We start from the raw sequence: 26,736 nt of genomic DNA, 5'->3' as shown, positions 1-26,736 counted from the left end.
CGTCTCCCGGCGAAGCAGTCGAATCATTCATATTCACAACTTCCGCAAACGAAGTATGACTGCACAAAGCTATGACGACCAATTTCTTCAGGATATCCAATTATAAGTGATTTCTACATATGAGTGCTATCATTGAATAAACGGCAAGATAATCCGACTCTGATGTTCCGCACCGCAGTGGATAAAATGCTCGCCCTTATTCCTTTCATGCTCGGGCCGCTCGGTCGAGAAGGCCTTGTACTCCGCAATAGAGGGAAATTGCCCGCCAATCTGAACTTGTACAGACTCGCCGGCCTCGTAGTCCACACCCATAGCCCAGATGCCAATCTCCAGCTCTACAATCTCGCCAGGTGGAATCTTCTGCTCCTCGTCATGCGGATGGAAGGGGAACTGGGGATGAATCGAACGCGACGGGTCGATCTTGCGGTGCGATGCCCTCAGCTGGCCAACCGAGCCAAGGTGCAGGTTCGTACTGCTTCGCTCCTTCGGGGCGATGTCATGAATCGACTTGACGGGGGCTGCCCAGAATGGGAAGCACAGATGCATCATTGGGTTGCCGTCCTTATCGAGCTTGCGGATGTTGACAAAGACGTTCATGTCGTCGTGAGAAGGGCAAGACACGTAGAGAACTGCTTTGGGAATGCCAATCAGGCGCGAGGGCTTGTCGAAGGTGTATGTGAACTTGGCTAGGGAGTTCCCGTCCTCGGAGTTGTACGACGCCTTTAATGCACTTGCTGGGACTGACTCAGACAAGGCGCCGTTCTCGAGGTAGAAGTTCTTGTATTCGGTATTCGGAGGAGGGAAGTCTTCGAAGAGGATATCGCTTTCGGGCTCTCGGTCGCCGAACTTGAGGGATGTCCAGCGAACCTTGGGTGTCTTCTCCCAGTCGTTTTCGATGCCTTTCAGGTACCTATCAAAGAATTTCTTTGCAAAACATCAGTCATCTGCGAAAAAGGGGTCCAGGCTCTTGAAGACTTACTGCAAGATCTTCGTTCGTCTCGGGAACGCTATAGAGATCAAACCACTCCTGCCAAGCGCTCCAGCGAATCCACTTCTTTTCACAGCCCAGCTCCATGAAACCTCTGATGCTGCCCATAGTGTGGATGGAGCTGAAGTCGGATCCCGAGATGTATGCAGGAATGTTGATGGCCTTCATGTTTGCGCGCTTGTCCTCCCACCAGATGTTGGACAAAGGGCTGCGGCGGTACATCTCGGCAAAGTCCTCAACACCTGAAGTTCCCTTGATGATCAAGCTTGTGATGAGGTCGAAGTTGCTCATGGAGAAAATGCCGCCCCTGACAAACTGCTCGCGGAACAGATCGCCGCTCGCCTCCCAAGGTGCGATGGCCTTCAGCGACGGAGGATTGAGGGAGGCTACGTGCCACTGAGCGATGGCAAGGGCAGAGTTGCCAGCCATGCCGACGCTGCCATTGCACCAATCCATCTTGGCGATGGCCTCAATGACATCGTATGCGTCCTCAGCATCCTGCAGACCCATGATGGGGACCTGGCCGTCGCTGTTGCCAGCACCTCTGCTGTCGACGCTAATGATGGCGTAACCCTTGGGGCACCACCTCTGAGGATCCAGGCCCTCGAATTTCTCAAGTCCACTGAGATCGCTCTTCTTGACGCAGCAAGACCACGGCGTCATAGGCAACATCGTCAAAGCGCTGTACTTCTTGCCGTAGGGAGACCAGCCGACGATGGCCGGGATCTTCTCCGTCGCGTCCGCTGGGCGGTACACGTCGATGTAGAGTCTGCACCCATCTCGGACCTTGATTTCAACGTCGTGGTCGATTCGAATGTCGCTCTCGAGAGGCTTCGCGTTGTACCCGTTCCAGCCCTTGGGAAGGACTTCGGTGCGGCCCGGGGTGAAGCCTTGATAATTGTTGACTCCGATTTCCGGCTTGCCAATCGGCTTGTGCGCGATCTGAATTGGGAGCGGCATGATTGGAGAATGTTTGATTAGCTGGGGTCTTGAATGGGAATGTACAATCTCCTGAAGCTGAATCTCTAGTACAGGGTGTTGCCAAAGTGGCGCTTTTTATTGAACGCGCCAGAATATCTTCTTCATCCTATCAACGACACGAATTGCTCAGCGCGACGCGTAGCTCACTGCTTCGCGGGTCAGGGACCTCGGTCTATTGCTGCCCGTTGCGGGGATGGTGTCGGAAACATGTCGAGCCAAGCCAGATTTCGTGGGGTTAGACCGCGGGGTTAGATCCGGTCCAGATCCGTTCGGTTTAGAAGCGGCCGCCGGCCCCACTCCCGTGTCGAAAAGGGGTCCTTGCAGCACCCCGAACCGAACCGAACCGAACCGAGTCCACTTCTTACGCCCACGGCCAGAACACGAGACCGAGGCGAGGTTGGTAGACCGAGCCGGATGGGGCTGGGGGAGGAGTTCGAGACGAGGTCTGACCAGGGTAAGCTGGAGAACGCGGGGATCACGGACAGGGGCGCATCTGAGAGCTTCAGATCGCAGACAGTGCAGCATGTTATGGCTTTGACTGGAGTTGCATATAATGAAAGACGGGATTCTTAGATTTCAGCATCAATCTCGCAACATTGATCTCTATCATACCATTAAACATCAGTCAGAGCTCAGAAGTACATTTTCTTGATCTCCCATATCAACCAAAATGTCAAAGTCCCTCCTCGAGTCAAAGGCTAACTACGGCGACTGGCGCGACCACTTCTTCGAACATGGCTACGCCATCCTTAAGAACGCTATTACTCCTGAGCGAGCTGAGTACTACAAACAGAAGCAGATCGACTGGCTCAAGTCCTTCAACCGCGGATTCGACCCCGACAATGAGGACACCTGGACATCGGAGCATCTCCCCGTCTCCTTCAAGGGAGGTATGTACGGGTCTTACTGCGCCCCACATGAGCGATTCGCTTGGGAAGCCAGACTGTGAGTGATCTATTCTGGAGAACGGCATGGACTTGGCCAAGACAGGGTTGCTTGCCGGATCTGGCTGACATTTTTGTAGGGAGCCTGGCGTCATCAACCCGTTCATTCACATTTGGGAAACTGAGGAGCTCCTCGTGAGCTTCGACATGTTCAACGTTACTCTCCCACGGCAGAAGGACCTCAAGTGGTCTCCGTGGCCTCATTGCGGTACGTTTATAATTTGCCACATGAGGGTCTCCAGTTTCTAACTCATTGAATAGATCAAGATCCTAAGCGAAAGGGGCTTCAATGTGTCCAGGGACTGCTGAACTTCGCCCCGAACGGCGATAAGGACGGTGGTCTAATTCTCATGAGCGGATCAGCTAAGCTATACGACCAGTTCTTCCAGGAGACTCGTGTGATGGCTGCTCATGAAGATGCTCCTCCTCCCGAAGAGAACTACAGGGATCTGTTCATCTTCAAGGAGGAAGACGTCAAGTGGTTTGAGGACCGCGGCTGCAAGCTGATTAAGCCGAACCTCGAGCCCGGTGACCTGGTGTTGTGGGACTCTCGGTATGTATTTCCATTGATTCCTGTGAGAAGTTGGCTAATAGATGATTGCCAGCTCCATGCACTACGCCAAGCACCCCGAGGGCACACAGATTCGCCATGCCCAATATGTCTGCTTCACCCCTGCCAAGTTCGCCGACCCTCAGAGTATCAAGGAGAAGGCCGATATCTTCAGAGCGTGGGGAGGAACCACTCACTGGCCTCACACGAACATTCATCCCCAGGGCAAGGCCAAGAGGGATGGTGTGATTGATCCGCAGGAGCGTGAAGAGCCATTAGAGAAACCGGTGATCACGGATAGGTTGCTGCAATTGGCGGCAGTCAAGGCGTATTAGTATTAGATTCAAGATGTGTGAGTAGCAATTGAGCATTCATCAGAAGTCATAAGTCCAAGAATTGCTATATCAGTTCCGAACATTTTGATTTTTTGATACGTTGTCTTTGAAACCAGACGCAAAGGGTAGGACTTGAATGCTCGTCGGCCATATCAGACACGTCATCGTTGGTAGAGTGGACATAGTCAAAGATATCATGACCATAATTCAATAAATGTTGCGCAATGCGTTCTCTGCATCTTCATCGGGGGAAACGCGTTGAACGGAGGGTGTTCTTACATGAAGAACTGGAACTAGCTTGGGGAACCCTGTAAATGTTTGCGATGTCACACTGCTGCAAATGACCAGCTCACGTGTAGCCAACTACTGAGATGAATGCTGCACATCCCTGAATGCATCGAAACATGGACTCTTCAACACGTCGCCAGTTTCCACCGAGCATGCAACGAAACAGATCCACAACTGCAGCAAGGAATGAAACCGGCTTTGATCAGTGATCAGCCATTAATAATTACGACGCCTCCAGTGGCCACTACCCGAGGCACATTGCCGCGGACCCCCGCCCCCGGATTGCGCAGGGCGGGGTCGCAGCGAACATGGGTCATTTGGGGGGTTTCTCCCCCTTCCCCACAGACTGGTCACATAACCTGGGGAAAATGCAAGGTAAACTATTCGGTTCAGCTTGTTGAGTTTTCCTGGCAGATGCATACCCCCAGGGACCCTTTCTCCGTGTCTCCAAATCTTTCCGTTATATACCCAGCCTGCCATTGAGACACATCCGAGCCCGACCGAGGAGTCTCCAAAGTCTCTCCCGTTCCGCCTCGGAGTCGAGCACCGGCCATGAACAGCCCTTCCTCTGCTGCAATGGCGGACTCGATGTCAAGCTCCAGCGAACAGCCGCCGATCACATCGAACGATAACCAGTCACACCCGAAGCGCATACGCCTCTCCCTGGCATGCAATCAATGTCGAAAGCGCAAAGTGCGCTGCGACGCCCAGACGCCCAAGTGCCATAACTGCATCCTCCGAGGGGATGACTGCCAGACTACCAATCCTCGCAATCCAAAAGAGAATGCAGTTCGGAGATGGGCATCTAAGAGCAATGCCACTCGGAGTGAAAGCAGCATACCAGAAGGCTCCGAGCCGCCCCGTGATCGTCACCTCCGGACGGTATCTCCAAGGCCACGCCAATATCTATCGCCGTCCTACGAGGATGGCTCTGAGGGCGAAGATGCCGCCTCGCGCCGGCTTTCATGGGTCGCGCAAGCGTACCGAGCCAACGTCCGAGATAATGACAGCGGCCATGCACCCCACGACCACTCGGATCTCAACCCTGACATGGCCCTGAACACGGACGAAAGTCCCCATCGGCTCAAGTTCATGGGTGGCAGCAGTGTGCAGTCGCTTACCATGTTCGCCGACTTGTTCTTTCGCAAACGCGGTCTTCGGACCCTGTCGCCTTACTTCCGGTTCGGCATGCACCACGTGGAGGAATTCCAAGTTCCCCTGACACTGCAGCTGCCATCGCTTCCACCTCTGTCGGCACTGGATGCGTACCTGGACGTGTACATGAAGCGGATATTTCCTCTCTTTCCCGTCTTTGATGAGCCTACCTTCCGCTCGGACATGGGCCAGTTGGTCTCGCTTCAGGATGCCGATCCCTCTGGCGGGATCCAAAACGCTATCGACCTGTCACAAGTACCGACACTTGTCTGCATCTACTCTATCATCTGCATCAGTGCAGATGAGGAGACAGGTACAGTAACAGAGATCGGGACGCACTTTCTCACCGCTGCATATAGCCTTCTGGCCCATGTCATCTCAACGCCATATCTGGCTTCAGTCCAGGCTCTGGTCCTTCTCACTCTTGCCCTCCGTGGCCGAAGCAAAGAAGGACAGGGATGGCAGACTCTTGGTCAAGCCATCAGAATAGCCCATTCCATCGGTCTTCACAGGCACGCCTCAACAAGACACATGAAGAGCCCTCCCCCAGCAACGGCCAACTCGGCCCCATCTCCAGGTTATCAAGGCTGCAGAAAGCTTCACAGTCAGCTCTGGTGGACTTGCTACACCCTTGAGAAGCTGATGCAGCTGGAGACAGGTCGCCCAAGCGCGATTCACGACTCAGACTGCGACCAGACATTGCCCGAACCGGTGCCTGTTCCTGCGGCTGGCATAGCCGTCTCCATCGGATCCTCTCCAGAAGGGCAAGCCGACCGCCAGGTGATCGACTACTTTCAGCCGTGGGCCTCATTGACACGCATAATCAGCAGTATCAGTGGTCATATCTACCGCCGGTCTGGCCAAGCACAAACTCCCCGCATCCTTCTCGGCGACACAGTCCGTCTCGACTCGGCCCTCACAGAGTGGGCTCAGTCATTGCCCCCTGAGATCCGTCCTCCCGGACCAAACAGTGGAAACGTAATACTATGCGAGACGGGCCACAAACATCTTGCCATCTTTCTTGCAATCCACTACCACCACGCTCTGATATCTCTCCACCGAGCCGCACTCGTGTTCCCGGAAGCCATGTACCGAACCCACATCAACTCCCAAGCAGACTCGACCAGCATCTCAGCCGTTGAACTCAGCCGCCTTAGACGTGGTGCAGAGATCTGTATCGGCTCTGCAAGGGCTATTGTGAGACTAGTCGGCGAAATCGCCGACGACTCAACGCCGACACCGCGAACCAGAGGAGGCATGCTCGGAGAACCACACATCAACCGTTCCGAATCGGTGATCTTCACGATCACACAACCTCTCATCTCTGCTGTTGCTCTGGCGCTTCATATACTAAAGCAGCCCGGTTCGCGCCTCGCACGGTCAGATCTCGAGCTTTTGGGCATAGCAGCGCAGTACGCAGAAGAGCAGTACACCAAGGTCACACAGAACCCCCGCTTCATCCAAGCCTGCTCCGTCTTGCAGTCAAACATGTCCGAGATTGTGTTCTCGCAGCACGGCCAAGGACAAGGCAGCTATTCTCATCACAGCCACCGGGGTTCCATCGCATCTGACAACATGGCATGGAGAGGGGAGGACCAGACTCCAACGGAGACCTCCAGCGCCGGGAATATTGCCGCGGAGATGGACATAATGGATCTGGAACTACCAGACCTGACGGGCATGTTCACTGAAATCGGTAACACTGACATCTTCGGAGGCGTCAGGCTTGAGGATCTTTGGGGAATGTTAGGCGCGCCCGCAGACGGGCAGTTAACCGATGGTTCGGAAGGATCTTGGTCGCGGTCTTGAGGCAGGCGTCGGGTAATCGGCGTGGGCGTATTTATGAAACGTATGTATGATTGACGCATCGGGCATAGGTCCTGGTAATAAACATTCTTAGTGCAAGTTTTGTATGCAGTCATTGGCAAAGGCTCCTTGTGCTCAATGGCCTCATCACCGGTGAAAGTAAACCTTGAACCAGAAGAAACAGCTGAAAAGTGACCGTCTACCCGACAGCATGGTCCGATGCCGACAGCCGCAGAGACATTCCCGACAACCTGGAAGAGACACTCGTTAGCGCTTCTTTTATGCTTCTTGGCGCTAATATCATTCGTGGCGGCGGGGAGCTGCCAGTCGACTTCCGGCGATCCAACAAAGGCGGCAGCATAAAGCAACATCTTTGGCTGGCCGGCGAATTACCCAAAATAGCAGTCTGGGGTGTTCTGGCCGCCACCTCGATGGTAAGACATCAGCCAGCTCTACCCGATTGCCCATTGCGTACTGCATGGCATTTGTCTCACCGAGTGTTCAACGCCCTTGGCGCGCAGCGATGGAGTGGCTTTTTGCTCCCTTTGTCTTGCTGGACCTTTTCAAGTCGGACAGAGCCGCGAGAAACTCTCGACTGGTCATTTCTGCATCTTTCGTGGACATCGAAACGAAGATGCATTCCCTTGTAGCAGCGGCACTTATTTTCATCCTGGTCCCAGTGTTGATCTGGCACTTCATCGTCTATCCGCTTTTCTGGTCTCCTCTGGCATCCATTCCAGCAGCTCATCCGTTATGTCATATCACATCGCTCTGGATTCACTGGAAACGACTCCGCGGACAAGAGTACGAATGCGTATCGGAGGCCTTCCTCTCAAAGGGCCCTTATGTGCGCCTTGGTCCTCGTGAGGTTGCCGTCAACGACATCGAAGCCGTCCGGAATGGCTGGGGCGTGGGATCGTCCAGCTTTGATAAGCACCACTCTTATACGTATTTCGGAACTCATGGGTTAGTGAGACTTTCTCATGTGCTGCTAGGTCCGACTGACACTTATTACTTCAGCATTACCAACACCTTCACAACGCTCGGGAGCAACGAGCATCGAGGACGTCGCCATCGTCTCCGGATTGCTCACTCTCGTCAGTTTTTGATGAAATCGCCTGATGTGCAATGCATCCTCGCTTCTCTCGTGCAACAGAAGCTGTACCCTCTGCTGGCTGACGTCGCCTCATCCAAAGATGGAACTGCTTCCATAATGCCCTTGGCTCAATCCTTCGCCCTCGACTACGTGTCGGCGTTTGCATTCGGGCTGTCTCTTGGCCACGACTTCCTCAAAGATCGTATCGCCTACAATCAGTGGTTTGCTTTGAACAACGACTGCTACCCGGGTGGTTTCCTCGGCTACCTCCTCAAGGAGCACCCGCGACTCGTGGAATTTGCTCGTCGGCTAGGTGTGCCGATCCTGTCTAAGACCTATGTCAATGCTCGTCGGGAGCTGGAGACATGGGCGCTCCGGAGAGTTGATGCTGCCGAAGACCTGCTACAGTCCCGTATGCAAGGTTCAGAGCCTGCACCGGGTGACCTGCCCGTGTTGTACGATGCCGTCAGGACAGCTATGGCACAGCAGAGCGGTGTCAAGAATGCTGATTTTGTACCATCGGCGACTCAGAGGCTTGAACTGGCCAGCGAGTGTCTGGATCACATCAGTAAGTTGTCTCAGATCTTCCCATCAACACAGCGCTAACAGACGATAGCCTCATCGGGAGAAACGTTTGGTACTACCTTCACCTATATGCTATGGGAGCTTTCCCGACACCCGGATATTCAAGCTGCGCTTCATGTCGAGCTCTCGTCTCTCAAGCAGCCTCTCAGCGAAAGCAATTTGCCCGAATCGCGGGATCTTGAGCAGCTAGAGTTGCTCAACGGCATCATCAAGGAAAGTCTGCGTCTGCGGAACACGGCGCCCGGTCTGGACCCGCGCGTAAGTCCTGCGCACGTCACAAGCAAGTTCGGCAAGATCGATGAACTCCCCAGCCACACGCGAGTCGGGACCTACGGCAGACATCTCAACCGCAACCCAGATGTTTACCTGGATCCTGAAGTTTGGAGCCCGTACCGCTGGGTGTCCAAGGAGCCTAAGGACTTGGCCGCGATGAACAGGTGGTTCTATGCTTTTGGTTCAGGGCAGCGAGGATGCATTGGGCAACCCATTGCCATGGAATGTAAGTACCAGTTCTCACTCTGTCTATGCTTCTGTCACTAACAAACGCGTAGTACTGCGCATGGGGATCGCATCCATCTATACCAGCTTCAAGACAAGCGTGGCGGACGAGACGGAGTATCCAGGTACCGAATGTATGAGCGCCGCATGCACAGAGACGTTGTTGCTGCGCTTTGAGAAAGTGCCTTCGGAGCCATGATTGCTCAGGGTCTCAGCTCTCGTGGGCGGGCATCCATGAAGAGGGTTCTTTTCTGTCATGACCATACTTAATTAAAATAATTCAAAGAAGTAAAATCAAATAAAATTCAAGAACACCTGCACACTATATGACCTAACATAATTCAATGCCGTCGGTGTTGTCCTATGTCCCGACATTTCTTGACTTAAGCATATGTTCGACTTGACAAATTCTATGACAAGCACGCTCACAGAATCGGGTTATAAACATACGAGGTCACAACTGGGGTGGTTTATGTTAAACTTCGCTAACCAACCTTCGAGCACAGCCATCAACTCCTGGCCCACGTTCGAGCCCTGTTCTATTGTGTGACAACAAACGCCCAGGCCGCTATGAGGTTCGTCTGTTTACCGAGTCAGTCGCATTGGGACGGATTGTAGGGGGGATTTGCGAGTACCATCAACTGAATCGACTGGCGCTCAATTTGTTTGGGTGAGCCTTTCTTGACACGAGTAGGTATCCCGGCACAGTGGATCCCAAAAGGTCCAATGAATGCAACTTTAGGTGGACTTTCTCCTCTTGAGATACGGCGAAGCCGAGTTGTGAAAGACTCTGGTTTATGGACAGTGCACGAATAGTGGGCTGTTGAGAATAATCATGTCACCCACTAAACTATCTTAAAAACAAAGCCGGTGCGCCGTGTCTGGTTCAAAGCTGTCTTCGCCTCTCTTTCCTGGAACGTCGTACCTGTGCACCTTCACTCGCTACATCTCTCCATTCGTTTCCTGCATTGTGGATTTTGTCGCTCGGGTCAATCTTACGCTCTTTCAGACCAGGTTCAGACAGTTCTTACCCACAGTGATCTTCCAATTTACTCGAAAAGCGAATCTCAAAAGTCAACGAACCTGAGTCGCTCATCATCATGCGCTTCTCCGTCGCCACGTTGGCGGCCTTGGCCCTTGTGGACCACGCCACAGCCGATCTGCACTCTCTTGCGGTAGCAGCAGGAAAGAAATATTTTGGAACGGCCACGGACAACAACGAGCTTGCAGACTCGTCATACACTGCCATCACCAAGGTTGTGGGGAACTTCGGCCAGATCACGCCTGGGAACGGGCAGAAATGGGACTCCACCGAGCCTACGCAGGGCAAGTTCCAGTACGCGTATGCCGACGTGGTGCCCAACTTCGCCAAAGCAAATGGACAGATCCTCCGGTGTCACACGCTGCTGTACCGGTCTCAGATTCCTTCCTGGTTGACCGGCGGATCGTGGACCAAGGATTTGTTGACGGCTGTTATCAAGACGCATATCGAAAACCTGATTGGCCACTACAAGGGTCAGTGTTACTCATGGGACGTAGTCAACGAAGCCATCGACGACTCAGGCAACTACCGCGACACGGTGTTTTACACCGTTCTCGGCCTCGATTATCTGACGCTCGCTTTCAACACGGCACACGCTAGCGACCCTGCAGCCAAGCTGTACTACAACGACTACAACATCGAGAACCCCAACGCGAAGCAGAAGAAGACGGTCGAGCTGGTCAAATACGTCCAGGACGCCGGTGCGCCGATCCACGGAGTTGGTCTGCAGGGGCACTTCCTCGTTGGCAGCATGCCCAGCCAGGAGGACCTCGAGTCCGCCGCCAACTCTTTCACCGCGCTAGGGGTTGATGTTGCCTACACTGAGTTGGATGTCAAGTTCACCAGCTTGCCCTACACCGGTGCCGGTCTTCAGTCTCAGGCCGAAGCCTATGTTTCTGTGATCAAAGCTTGTCTCAATGTCGAGCGCTGCGTGGGCTGGACCGTCTGGGACTGGACGGATAAGTATAGCTGGGTGCCAAACACGTTCCCTGGCCAGGGCGGCGCATGCCTCTACGACAACAACCTCAAGCCCAAGCCGGCTTATACTGCTGTTCGTTCTGCTCTTGCTGCTGCTGCCAAGAAGGCGTAGTGTCCAAGGCTTCAACTGCCGTAGCTATCAACGGCACTTCTGCTATCCAGGCCACACCCCTTGCCCGCTTGAGCGCTATCGCGTCCGCTACGCTCAAGACTCTCTTTTCTTCCCAAAGCGTGAGGATTACCCATGCATTTCGACCATGAATGCCAGGGCTTTTGAGCGGTTCAAGTAGCCATAATATTGTATAATCACAGTAATAAGACACAAACCAGATGGAAGATGGAGCCTTACGCATTTTGCTTCAAATGCTGTATATTATATTGCACTCTCAAGAAGCTGTAAAGCTTTCGACCAACTTCAGCCTCCAAGCTCCGCGCCCTTGATACAGTGACATATTCGCAGCTTCAACAATGCTATAAGAGCTCGTGTATTTGAAGAACGACTTGCTAAATCAAACAGAATCCATTGAACCGAATTGCGCGACAGTACATGTAGTAATCTAGCTAAGCTATGCGGGCCCTAGATCTTGTGTTGAGAAATCAAGCTAGCTTGTCTGTGCATGTCTATTGCACTTGACTGAGGATGCCAAGCACATCGGCCATGAACTTCAAGTGGGTGATCTTGCCATCCTGCCATCGTGCAATCGTGTAGAACCAAGAGTCAAAGCCCTTATTGGTTGCATCGATTGGAGTCGGGGAGATGTACTCCGGAACTGCCAAAGCATTCGTGAGGTTGCCGCTGAGCCGAGCCACTGACGCAGTCCAATCGCCGGATCCGAAAATCACTTGAGGGGACAAGTGGAGGTTCGAGAATGACTTCTGCAACTGGCTGACGAGTGCAAACAACTGGTCGCTGTTGAGTCCATTGGGAGTGTCCTCGCGCGAGGTGAAGATCGTGACATTGGGGGAAAGCATCAGGCTGTCAGAATTGAATTGACCGCCGTTCAAGGCCATCTCGAACTTCTGATGAGACGCCTTGTTCGTTTCTGATGTGTTGGCGGATGGGTTGACCGCAAGGGGTATGGTATAAGGGCTCAAAGTGAGCGACTGAGTTCCATCTGTGGTGACTGGGGACGGGAAGAAGCCCATCTGACGTTCCATGGTGACAAGGTCCATCCAGAGGTGCTCTATGACGATTCTGCCTTCTTGCCAGTACGCCGCGGTCATGAACTCATAGTTGACGTGGCGGCCGGTCGGACTCCGCCATCCATCTGGGGCCTGAATTGGGCCGGTATTGGTTCCGGTGACATCGGTCATGGTAATGGTCCAGTTGCCCTCTCCAAAGGCCACCTTGTAAGGATGGTTGGTGACTGCAACATTGGGGAAGCTTGCGTATGTGTTCTGCAGGTCCTGAACGTGCTGGACCATATTAAACTCTCTTCCTCCCGGCATGTAGACGATAGTGTCCTCCCGGTGGTTGAATCTGGAGAAGTCCAGCGAATTGTAGGCATCGTCAGTCACTTGCATCTGTCGCACATTGGCTGAAGCATCCCAAGGACCCGCGGAAGCATTTGGGTAGGCACAAGTGCCGATCAGCTCACAAGTCACAGGTCCTGGAGAGGCGTTAATTAAATAAAACTTCCATGACATTTCTTTCCTGAGATTAAGGGAGTGAACTCATACCTGGAGTAACGCATCCGATATAATCCATCTCTGCGCGCTTTCCCAAAGAGCTGCTGCTTCCAACAGCTCTCATATGCAGGTGACTGCCCCCCACGCAGGCGTAAGCGATGTCGGTAAGATACACAGTCGCAGCCGAAAGGCTTAGAACAGAAATATGGTTTTTCATATTGAAGATTTTAGGTAGGCGTGATTTCAATTGAGTGCTTTTGGCTTTGAGGTCGAAGAAGCGAAGTGATTCTGAATTTGATGATGACAATTTCTTTTATCGAATGTAGGAAGATGGGTACTGATCATTTTATAACGTCTGGATCGTCTACGACACTTTGGAATGCCTTCAGTAACATATTCTCATCTCAAGCATATTCTCTAACAAGTCTTGCCGCGCGGGTCAGATACGCTAGAAGGACCTAAAATCCAACAAGCCACACACGGTTTTCTGCGCCTACAAGTGTGACGTTTACTATGAGTATGAACTCGAGGCGCTAGTCGGAACTGGTACCACCATTCGCTAGCAGTTGCATTTTGTTCGAGACTAGCTGCCAATCTTGGGCAGTAAGACATCCTGTTGCTATGGTCTAAGCCCACATCAGGAGCATATGTGACAAAGCACGCTAACGACAAGCCATGTCTAGGTCTGAGAACACCCTTCGGCCGGAACCAAATCTCATCCGGCATTACTAAAAAGCATCATCAGATATTCACAGAGATGTGAAGTCGCTCATGATCTCGGCGCTTTCTTTAAGAGCCGAGTAGCGAGGCAGTTAATCTCAGAAGCAAACCCCATCTACGCGATAGGTGTGGTGCAGTCAGCTTGCGAACTGGTCATTCCGGTGGGATATCAATCTGGGTCCCATCCAGAAGCAAGGTGGACTCTCACTCAGCAATAAGTGCTAGCTTGTTAGTTAAAGATAATTGTATGCCATGAGGCGCTGTAGTATATTCACTGCATGTTGACGCTCGGAGAAAGGCCAAAAGGGGAAATTTCGCACATTACGAGCAGTCCGTATGTTGAGACTAGCTATCGAACTCAATTGATGTGGGCCAAGCTTCACTTCAACTTTTAGTTTTCCATTTGATGTTCTTCAGCTGATATCCTCGGCTACAAGCTCCAGCTTGGGCAGTATTGTGAAAGCTATCCCGCCATCCGTGAACCTTGGCGCCTTGGTATGGCACACAGTTCATCCCATCATTTGCTGGGCATCAATATTTTCCACGCCCTTTATATTGTTGAGATGGGGATGGTCTGAAAAGATGCCTAATTCTTGGGACTCACCATGACACCCATCCTTTGTGGCCCATCTTTGTCGCATGAGTTGCCGCATCCCCGATAGCAGTTGACCGGGTTTGCAAGTGAAGACCTGCAATGACAGTCTGCGCCAGGATCTCATCATCTCGCCAGATGCATGTGAATCGCAGCGCTTTCCGCGGCTTCCACGTGGGCGACCGAAAACTCAGTCAACATGGTATTACGTGGATTAACGGCAGAGATGGATGAATGCATGTAGCAACGCAATGTCGTATGTTGGTGGTGCTCGCTGCTGAAAACTCTAGGCGCGCACAGATGCGAAGGGTAGCATGAGAGGCATTTCTCTACACCGACTGAATCATGTTAGGCTCAGCCTCAACAGCCAGACCCCAGATAGTTTGGATGCATGAAACGTCGCCTAAGTAACGTTTCCGGATGGAAATCCACGTATGCTCAATGCCCATGCTGCCCAGGTGAAAATTCTGCTTTTATGTCTTTCTGCCCTTGCCGTAAGACTTGCTTCAGATCAACGAAGAATAACAGCAGTACAAACAAATCACCTAGTATCAAATCAAGATGGGAAGTTACGAGCAAACGACACCTATGAACAAGCAGCAGGTGTTGGGCTCTTTCAGCTACTACGACAGCTCTGGGATTCCCGCTCTCGACGACCTCACGATCATCGAGGGCACTTCCCCTGATAACAAAACATATAAAGTCCCGGTGACAGACCTGCGATCTCTTCCTTTGCCGCTTTCAAGCTACACGCACGAGAAGCATGGCTTCCAAATCGTACGCCAGCCTCTTCCGATATCTCCTTCGTCGGCCTCGGTGCACAACCACAAGTATATGACAAACAAATACTATCCCGCTATGACCGAACTATTGAGAAAGACTCTGGGAGCAAGGTGTGTGGTGGTGCGAAAACACTCCATCCGAGACATGCCGAGCTGGTCCGAAATTGGTATGAATCCAGAGATTGGGTTCAGCATCGAGTCTTTGGCCCCATTCAATATCGCGCACGCAGATCATACACCGGCCGGTGCTCGTGCGCACTTCCGCGCCATCAAGGAGTCAAACTGGTTCTCGGAGAACGATACAGCGGACGAAGAGTGTACATCGCCGAAAGAGCGTACCGAGTTCTTCCGCCTGCGACGCGAGATCATCGAGGCCGAGGATCGCGCTATTGCGGAGGCTGGACTAGACCCAGAAGTGCAAGGAGAGACAACCTTGCCGAAGGGTGGCCATTGGGACTGGGACGGCGCCAACTACGAAGGCCCGCGCTATGCTTTCTTCAGCGTATGGCGTCCGTTCGAAACTGTCCACCGTGATCCGTTGGCGGTTATGGATATGAGTTTGCCGGTGTCGAAAGATGTCGAGTTCGCTCCACTAACACGAACGTATCGCAAGCGCCCCGGGTGCGTCCCGTTTTACTATAGTCAAAATGCCATGGTGAGGCCGTTGGATGGAGGAAGGAGAGATTCCGGTTTCCAAGACGGAGAAAACGGGGAGGCCCGAGAGCATGCCTGGTGTTATCTCAGCGGGCAATCTCCAGAGGAGGTCTATCTGATCAAATTCTACGACAGCGAGGCTTTGGTCCGCAAAGAGAAGGGAGAAGACGAGATTGCGTTGCTATGTCCGCATAGCGCTTTCTACATATCAGGGACTGAGAAGGAGCCGGTTCGACGAAGCTGCGAGCTAAGGGTTTGGTGCATCTGGTGAAGCAAGACACGGATCGGTGATCAACGGGGCAAAAGGGACCAGGATTATGAACTATTAATAGACGAACGAGAATGGATTACAACTTAGACGTATACCCGACGTCCTTCAGATCCAAGACTTCCCCTGCCCTCCAGCTGACATTACTGCCGGCATCACTTCCTTCCTTCCACTTCCAACGAGGAATGCTCTGCTCTCCCTGTTCAATCAGCGTCTTGATCCAGTCTCCAACCACAGGTAACATCTTGAATCCATGTCCAGAGTCTCCAGTGGCAAGGAACAGGTCCTTCTTTCCAGGTACTGCATCAATGACATAGTCAGAGTCCGCAGTATCGGCACACCAGCAGATGTGCTTGTTAATGAAAGGCCTCTCTGCCAAAGTTGGGAGAGTTTCTCGAAGAAGCTGACGAATCTTTTGTTCGTCTGACTCGCTCACGAAGTTGTTATCGATGGGAGGCACGGAAAGCCCAGTCGTGGGAGAGTAGTTGGTATATCCTCCGCCACTGGGCGAGAACTTCAGAATACCCGTGCCCGGTTCTGGCTCGAAGTAAAAGCCAAGGTCGCGTGCATATGTGACCGGGATGCCTTTCAACTTCTCGGCCTCCTCCGGCTGAAGCTGAATATGAAGCACACTCCAAGCCTTAGCGGTAACTTGTCGGCCGATAGAGGGAAGGACATATCCCAGCGACGCACCAACCGTAATGATGGTCTTGTCTGCGGTGAACTGCTTTCCTGATGCCGTCCGAGCACCAACGCACCTATCGCCGTCGTACTCAAAGGCAACAACCTCATCGCCAGTGTGGATCTCCACTCCTTGATTCTTCACATAGTCGTAGGTCGACTTCAGCGCATTTGCAGCATGTGCATACCCAGCGAAGCGGTTGAAATAGCCCTTCCATCCTTCCATCGGGCCATCCAAGGCGGGGGCAGCTTTGGAGATGTCTTCGCGGCTCTCGATGGCATCAATCTTGTCGGCCCATGCTGGATGCGTCTTGATGCTCTCAAGAGACTTTGCCAAGGTCTTTTTGGTCTTTTCGGGTGCCGCTGCCGAGTTCGCTAGCAGATATCCGGTCTGGTAGTAGTGCGGGGAAAATGTCGGGTTGTTTGTCCACTCTTCCATGGCCTGGAGGGCTAGGTCGGTGTAAAACGGGTCTTCATACTCTGCGCGAATGATCTTGTTCACATCGTTTCCTGCTGAGAGCTCGGATGGTATTGTTGTGCCCTTTTCAAGTATCGTGATGGACTTGTAGCCGGCGCGGGTGAGATGATAGGCTGCCGACAGCCCAAACGTGCCGGCACCAATGATCAATACTGACGGCTTTTGACTTGACATCTTCAAAAATATTCGGAAATCGTGACCGATCGTAGAATAGGAGGACTGACTGGACTTGGCAGTGGTCATTGAGGGAATGCCTATTTTGAGTCGCGAAGACGTCCCAACTCCGAGGGCAACACCTCCGACGTCGGATACCTCCCGATTGCGGCTTGCGCCGGAGTCATGCGATACCCAACCGGGACTCTTCCAATGGAAGCGCGGAGAAGTGGAAACCACGACTCAATAGCACTGATGTAATTCTCTGTAATTTGGACCATGTATTGAAATCGGCCCAGTCGCACCGACGCCGACGCCGATGTCCTCCAATCGGTCTCTATCTCCACTATGGGCAGCATCCGTATCTGCGGGGTAGCGATTAGCCAACTGGGATGATGCCGTCGATTCGACTTGCCATCTCTTATTCCCGTTATCATCTCATCCTATCTGTTGCTTTGACACAACAAGCGATTCTGGGAGATGTCGTCTAGAAACGTATGTACATTTGGTGATCTTTGCATGCGGTGGAGTTGCGTCTCATTACCAAAAACATTGACACTTGGTCACAAGCAAAGTTACTATGCCAGCTTCAGCACAGCACAAAGCTCGAAAGCGCCGAAATGGGGAGCTTCGCGTGAGAAGTGGATGCTGGAAGTGCCGAGGTGGGTTCATGTCACACTGCCATGTTCGAGAGACTATCCAGCATGAACTAACTGTTATACAAATCCAGAGCGACGCGTCAAATGTCCTGGTATGCAAATTGACAAGGCGTTATGCTGCTGATGAGGCTAACTGGAATCCACAGAACAGCGGCCCATCTGCAGCCACTGCCAGAGACTAGGTTTCAGTTGCCATTACGAAATGCGGCTTTCCTGGCAACGGCAACCGAATCATGGGGACCGCCTGAAGAGTCGTATGCGACCTTGTTCCTACAACAGCTCGATTGAAGAGTGGATGTTTCTCAACACAACCTGGCAAGACTTTGAAGAGGTTTCAACGATTCTTACCGAGCCATGGGTCCATAAATCAGATAACCGCTCCAGATCAACTGCCACAACCTGTAGCTTGCTTTCGTTGAATGCAAGCTCATCGGACCTAACGATTCCGAGAAGTCTTTCCCCACTGAATCTTTCAACGGGAGAAGCTCCCCTATGGAACTACTTCAATGATTTCATCGCTCCACGCTGTGTCCTGAAAGATGGCATCAACCCCTATCGGCAGATCATTCTTCGGATAGCTGCGGCATCGCTAGGAGGGCCTGTATACCGAAGTATCCTCGCTGTTTCAGCACACCAAATGCAAGTCCTGAGGCATTCGGAGCAGCTAAGGAGTATCTGGACCTACCGAGACCATGCGTTATTTTCTCTGAGAAAGACAATCTCTGAATACTCTTCATCGACAATCGGCGGGTCTTTGAGAAAAGCATTGGCCCAGCAAATCATGGCGTCAACATTGATGATGTGTTTCTTCGAAGTACGATCTCCAATGTCACGTTCTCTATGACGGCACACCATCTCCATGGACAAGTAACTAACTATTCGTCCCAGATCCTGCACGACTGCTCTCGGTCATGGGAAGTCCATGCAACATTTGCCAGATCCTTCTTGATGTCGGAAATCTGCCATGAACTCAAAGACGACGATTTCTCCTCCAGCCTGTACGCGTTCGCCTCCACATATTTTGTCTACCACGATGCCCTTGCGTTCACAGCTAGCCCAGACGCAGCAACTGTGCCACAGACGGCAAGTCAGCTGTCAAATCTCATTGATGGGTACGACTCGTCTATTTTCATGACTTTGACTGGCTGCTCAAAACGCCTCATTGAACTCCTCTCTCAAATCACGAGCCTGGCCAAGAGTTCACCCATGCAAACCTCTAGCCGTATTGACCAAGGTTCCCCTGAAGGAGATGTCTCCATTCAAAACGGCAAGCGAGATTCAATCGAGAGGGAGCTGCACCAAATGCAGAATCTTTCAGCCGAAGGCGCACAAACGAGGTCTTTCTCGGATGAACCCCACGAGTCGGAGTGGATTTCTGAGCTGAAGCGTCTCACGAGCCTGATGTACCTGTATGCCCGCATCGACGGATGTAACCCTTCGCACCCGCACATGTTCAGACTCACCACCCAAATTCTAGAGATCATTCCAAAGATCTCTCTTCGCACCAACACTCTTCTTTGGCCCCTATTCACTGTCGCGACGCTTGGTATTCGCTCTGATTCAGACGAAGACCGGCGGATGATTCTGGAGAAACTCCACCTATTGCAGCAAACAAGACAATTGGGTAATGTTAGAAAGGCCAGGCGTATTATAGAAGATGTTTGGAAAGCACGAGACTTAGAGACGAGTAATGCGGAGCAAGGTTGGTCAATACTTGCAGGCCGGTACGACACCATTAGTCTAGCATGAAACGTCGTATCGCGAGTCCCGATGTATCGCATTAGCCAGTGAAATCGACTTTCAATCAACGTCCACTCTTCTTCAGACTCTTATTTGACCAATTTCTTACGCTCCTAGTTCGTCATCCAAACGTCGCTTCCGATGGAGAGCACCAAGCTAAGTGGTATATCTAAAGTCCTTTTGCTTCTTGTCCGTGATATCTACGAACCCGTCGACTGTTCCCTCGTGAACCGCTTCCGGCTTGCCATATTTCTTGTCACGCCTCTTGTTCTCCAAGAGCGCCACCAGCCAGTAAGCTAGCATCAATACCATGCTGACAACGTAGCTCGTAAGCATAGCAATGACTGCCCCGTTGTATTTCGGTGCCTGGATTGAGATGAATGTCTGCGGTCCAATCAAGTTGCCAGCCGCATAACCAACTTGGACCAAACTGAAGCAGACAGCCTTTTTGGTTTGTCCTGCGGTGTTGGCTTGCGGGAGAGAGATGCCGACCACGTACGGGGCTGCAATTATCGTTAGACATTGAGAACAAATTCTTGGGTCGGCTGCACTTACGCCAGTAGAAATACATGAAATAGAGTCCGACCATTTGTGCTGCAATGTTCGTTCTTGGAAGTCCATGAACGAGTGCCGTCCCAAGGATGGGCAGCAAAAGAGCGATGCAGGCAACGAGCGTTCTTCGGTTATGCCATCTAGCTGCCAGATAGCTGAACGCCCAGGCGCTGGATGTCGCCAGAACTCCAAACGGCATGGTCAGTAGACTAGCTTCCAGGGAAGTGAACCCCAGGTTGTTGATAATGATGCTGCCAAAGTTGACAAGGCCCCCATTCGGAATGTTGATGAAGATATTGAATACGAAAATGATCCAAATCTTGATGTCCAGCAAAGCTTCCCAGACTTGATCCCACTTCCAGACCTTGTTGGCAATACCAGTGCGATTCGCAGCGAGACGCTTGGTTGCGTAGTATTTTTGCTCGTCGGTCAAGAAATGGGCGTTCATGGGGCTGTCCGGGAGGGTGAACCAGATGAATATCGAGTAAAGAACGTTGATGGTACCGGTCAGAAGGTATAGATATTGCCATTTGAGAAGAGGGGCTGAGTCCGGGATCTTGCCGACTAGCCATGCGAAGAAGCCATTGAAAACCGAGGAAAAGTACGCGAAGATAACTGCGAGTGATAAGTCAGCAAGCTCATCTGGCCACGGAATCAACACTTTGCTTACTAGCGTTCCTTGGCGGCTGTTCCTTCTTCGTGTAAAAGCTCGAGACGAGAATCGTTAATGACGGGGAAATGGCAGCCTCGATGAAGCCCATGAAGAATCGAAGAGCCATGAAACCAGACCAGCTCCGACATGGTGCATGCAAAAGCGTCAAAACCGACCAAAGTAAGGATGCGGCGCATAGAAACTTCGCGGGGGGAAATCGAAGGACGAGGTAAGATGCGATAACATATCCGATCAGTTGCTAAATGGCTGGTGTTAGCAGTTGCATATCCAACAGCGGCCACTATATAACTTACTCCCAAGGGAAGAACGCTTCCAAGCCAACTATATTGTTGTCCAACAAACCCATTATCCGTTTGGAAGCCATAGAGAGATGCCGTTCCCATTTGGACTTTGTCGACCGCTCCGAGAGTGGCGGTAAACAGTAACTGCGGACGTTCAACTTCAACTTCATACTGAAAGACTGATAGCAAATCATTACTCACAAGTGGAATCATCCAAGCATCGATTTTCTTGACAATCTTCTTCTCGATCTCTGGAGTCATTGGCGGATAATCGTTCGCGTTCGCCAAGAACTCAGCGGCCTCGTCAAGGATGCCATCTTGTGGCGCTTTGGTTATTTCAGACTGTCCTTGAACGTTCGAGGAGCTCGGATGAATGGCGCTGATATCCGGTTGCTCTGCCGGGCCATCTTTCTTCTCGGCCATGGTGCCGTTTTGACACCTTCGTATCCGGTAATGTTGCTACAACAGTTGGTCTTTTCTAAAAACAATTCAAAACCACTTATGCTGGGGCCGAGATACTAATGAGGGGAAGATCATGTCTATTTAGCTAAACATAAGTCCTTGTCGACCTGGCGAGGCAGCTGTTGGAACTGGCCATCCTCATATCACTAGCCATATCTCCGACCGGGTAAGGGTCAGCGTCGCCGACTAGCATGGGGTTGGTTCGGGGGTTTATCGTCGACCGCATCAGCCCCGGGTTCTTATCACCCGCGTTGCAACTTCCCCATGCATGGATCCACCCAGCGACGTGCTGCTCTGAGACAAGAGCTGTGATAGGACTCTTATCATTGGAAGGTCTAAACGACGAGGTTGGAGAACAGGGTTTCGGCCATATCTTTCCCCTTGGCTTCCCCTTACCCCGCTATCGACGAAGCTGCATGGGCTGCAGATCACCTATCATAGTGCATGGCTGACTGATAGGTGCATGACTTCGTGGCAGGTCGAATCGACGGGCGTTTGTTGTGTCCAATATCATCGTGCATCTTGGGATAATGGTTGCCGGAGCACTCGCCGATCGAATCTGCGACATCGGCATCTAGCCATTTCTCCCGGATTGGTTATGATGCATCCGAAGGTTGTGTATCATATAACTTGATGAGGTTCTTGTGAAGTCTTTCGTATCGCAAGTCGTAACCTCGATTTCTTGTCGGTTCCATAGTTACTATCTCTCATTAGACGTAAAGATGGCTGTTGGAGCAGCTATTCCCCCAATTGAGCCGAAGAGCATCAACTTCGCGATTGGTAAGTCAGCAATTGTTCTTCGCCGCTAAAAATACAAGCTAAACATTACATGGGCAGATCGTGGTGGCACTTTCACAGACGTCTGGGCGTCCATTCCAGGTCAGCCCGATGTGGTGCTGAAGCTGTTGTCTGTTGACCCTGGCAACTACGATGATGCGCCCGCCGAAGGCATCAGGCGGGTGTTGGAGATGGTGTCTGGCACTACCATCCCACGTCGATCGCCCATTCCTAAAGATTTAATTCACTCAATACGCATGGGAACTACCGTCGCGACGAATGGTAAGCAGCTGAAGCTTTTCAAGAAACTATTTCGACTAACTCAGTAATCAGCACTCCTCGAGCGAAAAGGAACCCGGCACGCCTTCGTAGTTACCCAAGGATTCCGCGACCTTCTCGACATCGGCTACCAATCCAGACCCAAACTTTTTGATCTCGGCATCCGCAAGCCAGAGCTTCTCTATGACGAAGTTATCGAAATCTCAGAACGCCTCACGGTAGAAGCGTACGATGAGGATGTCTACAAGACCGCTCGTACCCAGCCCAAGGAGTCGCCTAGTTTGTTCGTCAAGGGCATCACGGGAGACATTCTGAGAGTCATCCGGCCCTTGAATGAAGAGGAAGTCCGTCAGAAGCTCACGGACATCAGGTCCAAGGGTATCGAGACTCTGGCCATCTGTCTTGCGCACTCTTACATGTACCCTGATCACGAAAACAAGGTTGCTGACATCGCGCGCGATCTTGGCTTTGAGCATGTTTCAACGTCATCAAGCGTGGGCGCCAACATGATCAAGATGATTTCAAGAGGAAGCTCAGCGTCGGCTGATGCTTACCTCACTCCCGAGATCATCCGCTACGTAAATGGGTTTGCGAAACAATTCCAGGACGGTAACCTTGATGACATCTCATGTGAGTTCATGCAGAGCGATGGTGGGCTGGTCAGCCACAAGGCGTTCAGTGGGTTGCGCGGCATTCTCAGTGGTCCAGCTGGTAAGTATCACGCTCTCACAGTTGCTCAGCTCTCTGGAGGATAGCCGCTGATTTGTTTGCAGGAGGAGTGGTTGGTCATGCACGCACGTCGTACGACGGCAAGTCCCCTATTGTTGGCTTTGACATGGGTGGAACTTCCACCGACGTGAGCCGTTATGGAGGATCCTTGGAACATGTCTTCGAATCCACCACCGCCGGCGTTTCTATCCAAAGTCCTCAACTGGATATCAACACTGTTGCTGCAGGCGGTGGCAGCATGCTGTTCTGGCGTGACGGGCTCTTCAAGGTCGGACCTGAGGTATGAGCTTCTACTCTAACCACCGCTTTGCTTCGGCAGCTAACTTGCTACAGAGTGCTGGCGCGCACCCAGGCCCAGCTTCATACAGGAAAGGTGGCCCGCTCACTGTGACTGATGCCAACCTTTTGTAAGTTGCCCGCGTAAAACGATGCTTCCTGACGCGCTAACCTTGTGAAGCCTTGGACGCCTGATCCCAAGCTACTTCCCCGCCATCTTCGGTCCCGATGAGAACCTGCCGTTGGATTCTGAGATCGTCGCCGCCAAATTCGAAGAACTGACCAAGACGATCAATGCTGATACGGGACGCTCGATGACCCCTTATGAAGTTGCAGTCGGATTCATCGACGTTGCGAACGAGTCGATGAGTCGACCCATCCGAGCCCTTACAGAGGCCCGCGGTTTTGTTACCGCTGACCACAACCTTGCAACGTTTGGTGGTGCCGGTGGACAACATGCGTGTGAAATCGCGGAGAAGCTCGGAATCGGCCGCATCGTCGTTCACAAGTATTCAAGCATTCTCTCGGCATACGGAATGGCGCTGGCGGAGGTGGTTCAAGAGGCGCAGGAGCCAAGCTCAGAGATGCTGTCTGATGAGTCCCTTCCCAGACTCAATGAGAGGATTGACTACCTCAAGACAAAGGCAACAGACGGATTACTCTCTCAGGGTATAAAGGATGCCTCTATTCAACACGAGCCATACCTCAACCTCAGATACAACGGGACCGATACCAACTTCATGATTCTTCAACCTGAGGATCGCGATTGGCTCTCAGCTCTGGAGAGAGAGCATCTCCGAGAATTGTCTTTCACTTTTCCCAGATCGAGGAAGGTCCATGTGGACGACATCCGTGTACGCGGAGTTGGTAAGGCCGAAGAGTCTAGCACAGATAATGATCGGCTCGTGGAGGAACTTAAATCGTTGTCATTCAGCGCCGTCACCAAGGGCGAGGACACCACTGTAGGCAGCCTCCCACGGTCTTCATTCGAAGCTTTCACTAACTCATTTACAGACCAACGCATATTTTACTGAAGGCGGCCTCCAAGCAACCAAAGTCTTCCGCCTCAACACACTGCAGCCGGGCGCAATCATCGCCGGCCCAGCTATCATCATCGACAGCACGCAGACCATTGTCGTCGTCCCTGGCTCTCAAGCCAAGATCCTCACCTCTCACGTCGTCATCGATGTCGTCGACAAAGTGAACAAGAACAAGCCGTCAGATGACGGAGAACTTGTGGTTGATCCCGTGAAGCTCAGCATCTTCGGTCACCGTTTCATGAGTATTGCAGAGCAGATGGGCCGCACTCTCCAGAAGACGAGTCTTTCGCTCAACATCAAGGAGCGTCTGGACTTTTCTTGTGCCATCTTTAGTCCCGATGGAGATCTGGTCGCCAATGCGCCGCATGTTCCGGTTCACTTGGGAAGCATGAGCTATGCCGTTAAGTACCAGCACGAGCTGCACCATGGAAAGTTGCGCCCAGGTGATGTCCTGGTTTCGAATCACCCTGAGGCCGGTGGTACTCATCTCCCTGGTTAGTCACCGGAAATCCACACTCTATAAACCAGTTTTCTAACTTTGACAGATATCACGGTCATTACGCCCGTCTTCGACGAAGATGGAAAAACGATCTGCTTCTACACCGCTTCGAGAGGCCACCACTTGGACATTGGTGGATCCAAGGGCAACTCCATGCCACCGTAAGGACTTTTTCAGTCGTGCCATCGTATGTCCATACTAACAAGAAACAGTGATTCAACCGAGCTTTGGCAAGAAGGTGCTGCGATCAAGTCATTCTTCCTCATCAGAGACGGCACTTTTGATGAGGAGGGCATCATCTCAATCCTACTCGCCCCAGGAAACCATCCCGGCTGCAGCGGCTCTCGTCGTCTCCCTGACAACCTCTCCGACCTCAAGGCTCAGGTCGCCGCCAACACCAAGGGCAGCAGTCTCATCAGGGCTCTCATGGAAGAGTTCGGAAAGCCCGTTGTGCACTTCTACATGACGAAGATCCAAGAGAATGCCGAAGTATCCGTCAGGAAATACCTCCTATCTGCGTACAAGAGATTCGGGTCCAAGCCCCTGAAGGCCGTGGATTATCTCGACAACGGCTCGCGCATGCAGGTTTCCATCACTATCGACGAGTCAGGATTCGGCACATTCGATTTCACGGGAACTTCGTGTGAGATGCTATCCAACATGAACGCGCCACCGGCTATTACCTACTCGGCTCTGATTTACACCCTCCGCCTCCTGATTGGATCCGACATCCCTCTTAACCAGGGTTGTCTCACTCCGACAAAGGTTATCATCCCCAAAAACACTTTTTTGAACCCTGGTCCGACATCAGCAGTCTGCTGCGGCAACACCCTCACTTCCCAGCGCCTGGTCGACCTCCTTCTCAAGGCGTTCCGAGCAGCCTCTGGATCGCAAGGTTGCATGAACTGCTTCGGCTTCTTTGGCAACTCACTCGATCCCGCAGCTTCACCGGATTCGAAAACCAACAACAGCGAGGGCTTTGGCTTCGGCTATGGAGAGACAATCTGCGGTGGCGAGGGAGCCGGTCCGACATGGAATGGTGCCTCAGCCGTCCAAATCCACATGACGAACACCCGTACCACAGATATCGAGATCATTGAGAAGAGATACCCGGTATTGATCCGCGAGTTCTCGATCCGACAGGGCAGTGGCGGACGAGGCAAGTTCATGGGTGGTTGCGGAATTGTGCGTGACTTTGAGTGCCGCGCGCCATTGACATACGGCATCATCTCGGAGCGCCGGGTCCACCAACCCTACGGCATGATAGGGGGTGAGAATGGCGAGTCGGGAGCGAACTATTGGGTTCAGAAGATGGAAGATGGTGGAGAAAGATGGATCAACATTGGACCCAGGGGCCAAGTCGATATGAAGACCGGAGACCGATGCGTCATCCGTACCCCGGGAGGTGGTGGCTGGGGAATTCCGGACGAAGACGAGGGCAGTCAGATAAACGGAACCAATGGCGTTGACGGTCCTTGGGAGGCGAAGGTTGAGTACCCAAGAGCGACCGGCAGTCTTCACACGTTCGCCGCTGCCCAAGAAGCTTCATCGTAGAATATTTGTATA

General features: G+C 52.3%; 10 protein-coding genes across 10 annotated transcripts; 6 read left to right on the top strand and 4 right to left on the bottom strand.

Moving 5' to 3' along the window:
• Positions 1 to 129: 129 nt before the first annotated feature.
• Positions 130 to 1,948, bottom strand: COL26b_008729 (uncharacterized protein; the record flags this gene model as incomplete). The annotated part of the gene is made up of 2 exons (XM_053181478.1): positions 130 to 924; positions 980 to 1,948. 2 exons carry the CDS (start codon positions 1,946 to 1,948, stop codon positions 130 to 132), a joined length of 1,764 nt encoding a protein of 587 aa, XP_053034618.1.
• A 691-nt stretch (positions 1,949 to 2,639) lies between these two features.
• Positions 2,640 to 3,798, top strand: COL26b_008728 (uncharacterized protein; the record flags this gene model as incomplete). Its single annotated transcript, XM_053181477.1, has 4 exons — positions 2,640 to 2,914; positions 2,994 to 3,121; positions 3,175 to 3,466; positions 3,519 to 3,798. The coding sequence occupies 4 exons, from the start codon at positions 2,640 to 2,642 to the stop codon at positions 3,796 to 3,798; spliced, it is 975 nt and encodes a 324-aa protein (XP_053034617.1).
• Positions 3,799 to 4,900: 1,102 nt separating this feature from the next.
• On the top strand, positions 4,901 to 7,050 carry COL26b_008727 (uncharacterized protein; the record flags this gene model as incomplete). Its single annotated transcript, XM_053181476.1, is given in 2 exon segments — positions 4,901 to 4,968; positions 4,980 to 7,050. The coding sequence occupies 2 exon segments, from the start codon at positions 4,901 to 4,903 to the stop codon at positions 7,048 to 7,050; spliced, it is 2,139 nt and encodes a 712-aa protein (XP_053034616.1).
• A 1,210-nt stretch (positions 7,051 to 8,260) lies between these two features.
• On the top strand, positions 8,261 to 9,425 carry COL26b_008726 (uncharacterized protein; the record flags this gene model as incomplete). The annotated part of the gene is made up of 3 exons (XM_053181475.1): positions 8,261 to 8,711; positions 8,760 to 9,227; positions 9,280 to 9,425. The coding sequence occupies 3 exons, from the start codon at positions 8,261 to 8,263 to the stop codon at positions 9,423 to 9,425; spliced, it is 1,065 nt and encodes a 354-aa protein (XP_053034615.1).
• Positions 9,426 to 10,326: 901 nt separating this feature from the next.
• On the top strand, positions 10,327 to 11,358 carry COL26b_008725 (uncharacterized protein; the record flags this gene model as incomplete). Its single annotated transcript, XM_053181474.1, has 1 exon — positions 10,327 to 11,358. The coding sequence occupies one exon, from the start codon at positions 10,327 to 10,329 to the stop codon at positions 11,356 to 11,358; it is 1,032 nt and encodes a 343-aa protein (XP_053034614.1).
• Positions 11,359 to 11,867: 509 nt separating this feature from the next.
• On the bottom strand, positions 11,868 to 12,770 carry COL26b_008724 (uncharacterized protein; the record flags this gene model as incomplete). Its single annotated transcript, XM_053181473.1, has 1 exon — positions 11,868 to 12,770. The coding sequence occupies one exon, from the start codon at positions 12,768 to 12,770 to the stop codon at positions 11,868 to 11,870; it is 903 nt and encodes a 300-aa protein (XP_053034613.1).
• A 1,978-nt stretch (positions 12,771 to 14,748) lies between these two features.
• COL26b_008723 (uncharacterized protein) lies at positions 14,749 to 15,894 on the top strand (the record flags this gene model as incomplete). The annotated part of the gene is made up of 1 exon (XM_053181472.1): positions 14,749 to 15,894. One exon carries the CDS (start codon positions 14,749 to 14,751, stop codon positions 15,892 to 15,894), a length of 1,146 nt encoding a protein of 381 aa, XP_053034612.1.
• Positions 15,895 to 15,970: 76 nt separating this feature from the next.
• COL26b_008722 (uncharacterized protein) lies at positions 15,971 to 17,224 on the bottom strand (the record flags this gene model as incomplete). The annotated part of the gene is made up of 1 exon (XM_053181471.1): positions 15,971 to 17,224. The coding sequence occupies one exon, from the start codon at positions 17,222 to 17,224 to the stop codon at positions 15,971 to 15,973; it is 1,254 nt and encodes a 417-aa protein (XP_053034611.1).
• Positions 17,225 to 19,758: 2,534 nt separating this feature from the next.
• Positions 19,759 to 21,531, bottom strand: COL26b_008721 (uncharacterized protein; the record flags this gene model as incomplete). The annotated part of the gene is made up of 5 exons (XM_053181470.1): positions 19,759 to 20,105; positions 20,158 to 20,769; positions 20,825 to 20,946; positions 21,170 to 21,252; positions 21,310 to 21,531. 5 exons carry the CDS (start codon positions 21,529 to 21,531, stop codon positions 19,759 to 19,761), a joined length of 1,386 nt encoding a protein of 461 aa, XP_053034610.1.
• A 761-nt stretch (positions 21,532 to 22,292) lies between these two features.
• COL26b_008720 (uncharacterized protein) lies at positions 22,293 to 26,724 on the top strand (the record flags this gene model as incomplete). Its single annotated transcript, XM_053181469.1, has 9 exons — positions 22,293 to 22,350; positions 22,408 to 22,629; positions 22,681 to 23,337; positions 23,400 to 23,635; positions 23,689 to 23,762; positions 23,813 to 24,593; positions 24,646 to 25,165; positions 25,217 to 25,331; positions 25,383 to 26,724. The coding sequence occupies 9 exons, from the start codon at positions 22,293 to 22,295 to the stop codon at positions 26,722 to 26,724; spliced, it is 4,005 nt and encodes a 1,334-aa protein (XP_053034609.1).
• Positions 26,725 to 26,736: the final 12 nt, after the last annotated feature.

The sequence above is a fragment of the Colletotrichum chrysophilum genome, assembly GCF_026319265.1.
Source record: "Colletotrichum chrysophilum strain AFK26 chromosome Unknown scaffold_78, whole genome shotgun sequence".
Classification (NCBI taxonomy): Eukaryota; Fungi; Ascomycota; class Sordariomycetes; order Glomerellales; family Glomerellaceae; genus Colletotrichum; species Colletotrichum chrysophilum.
Note: the sequence above shows the minus strand (reverse complement) of the source record. Positions and strands in the feature narration are given on the sequence as shown.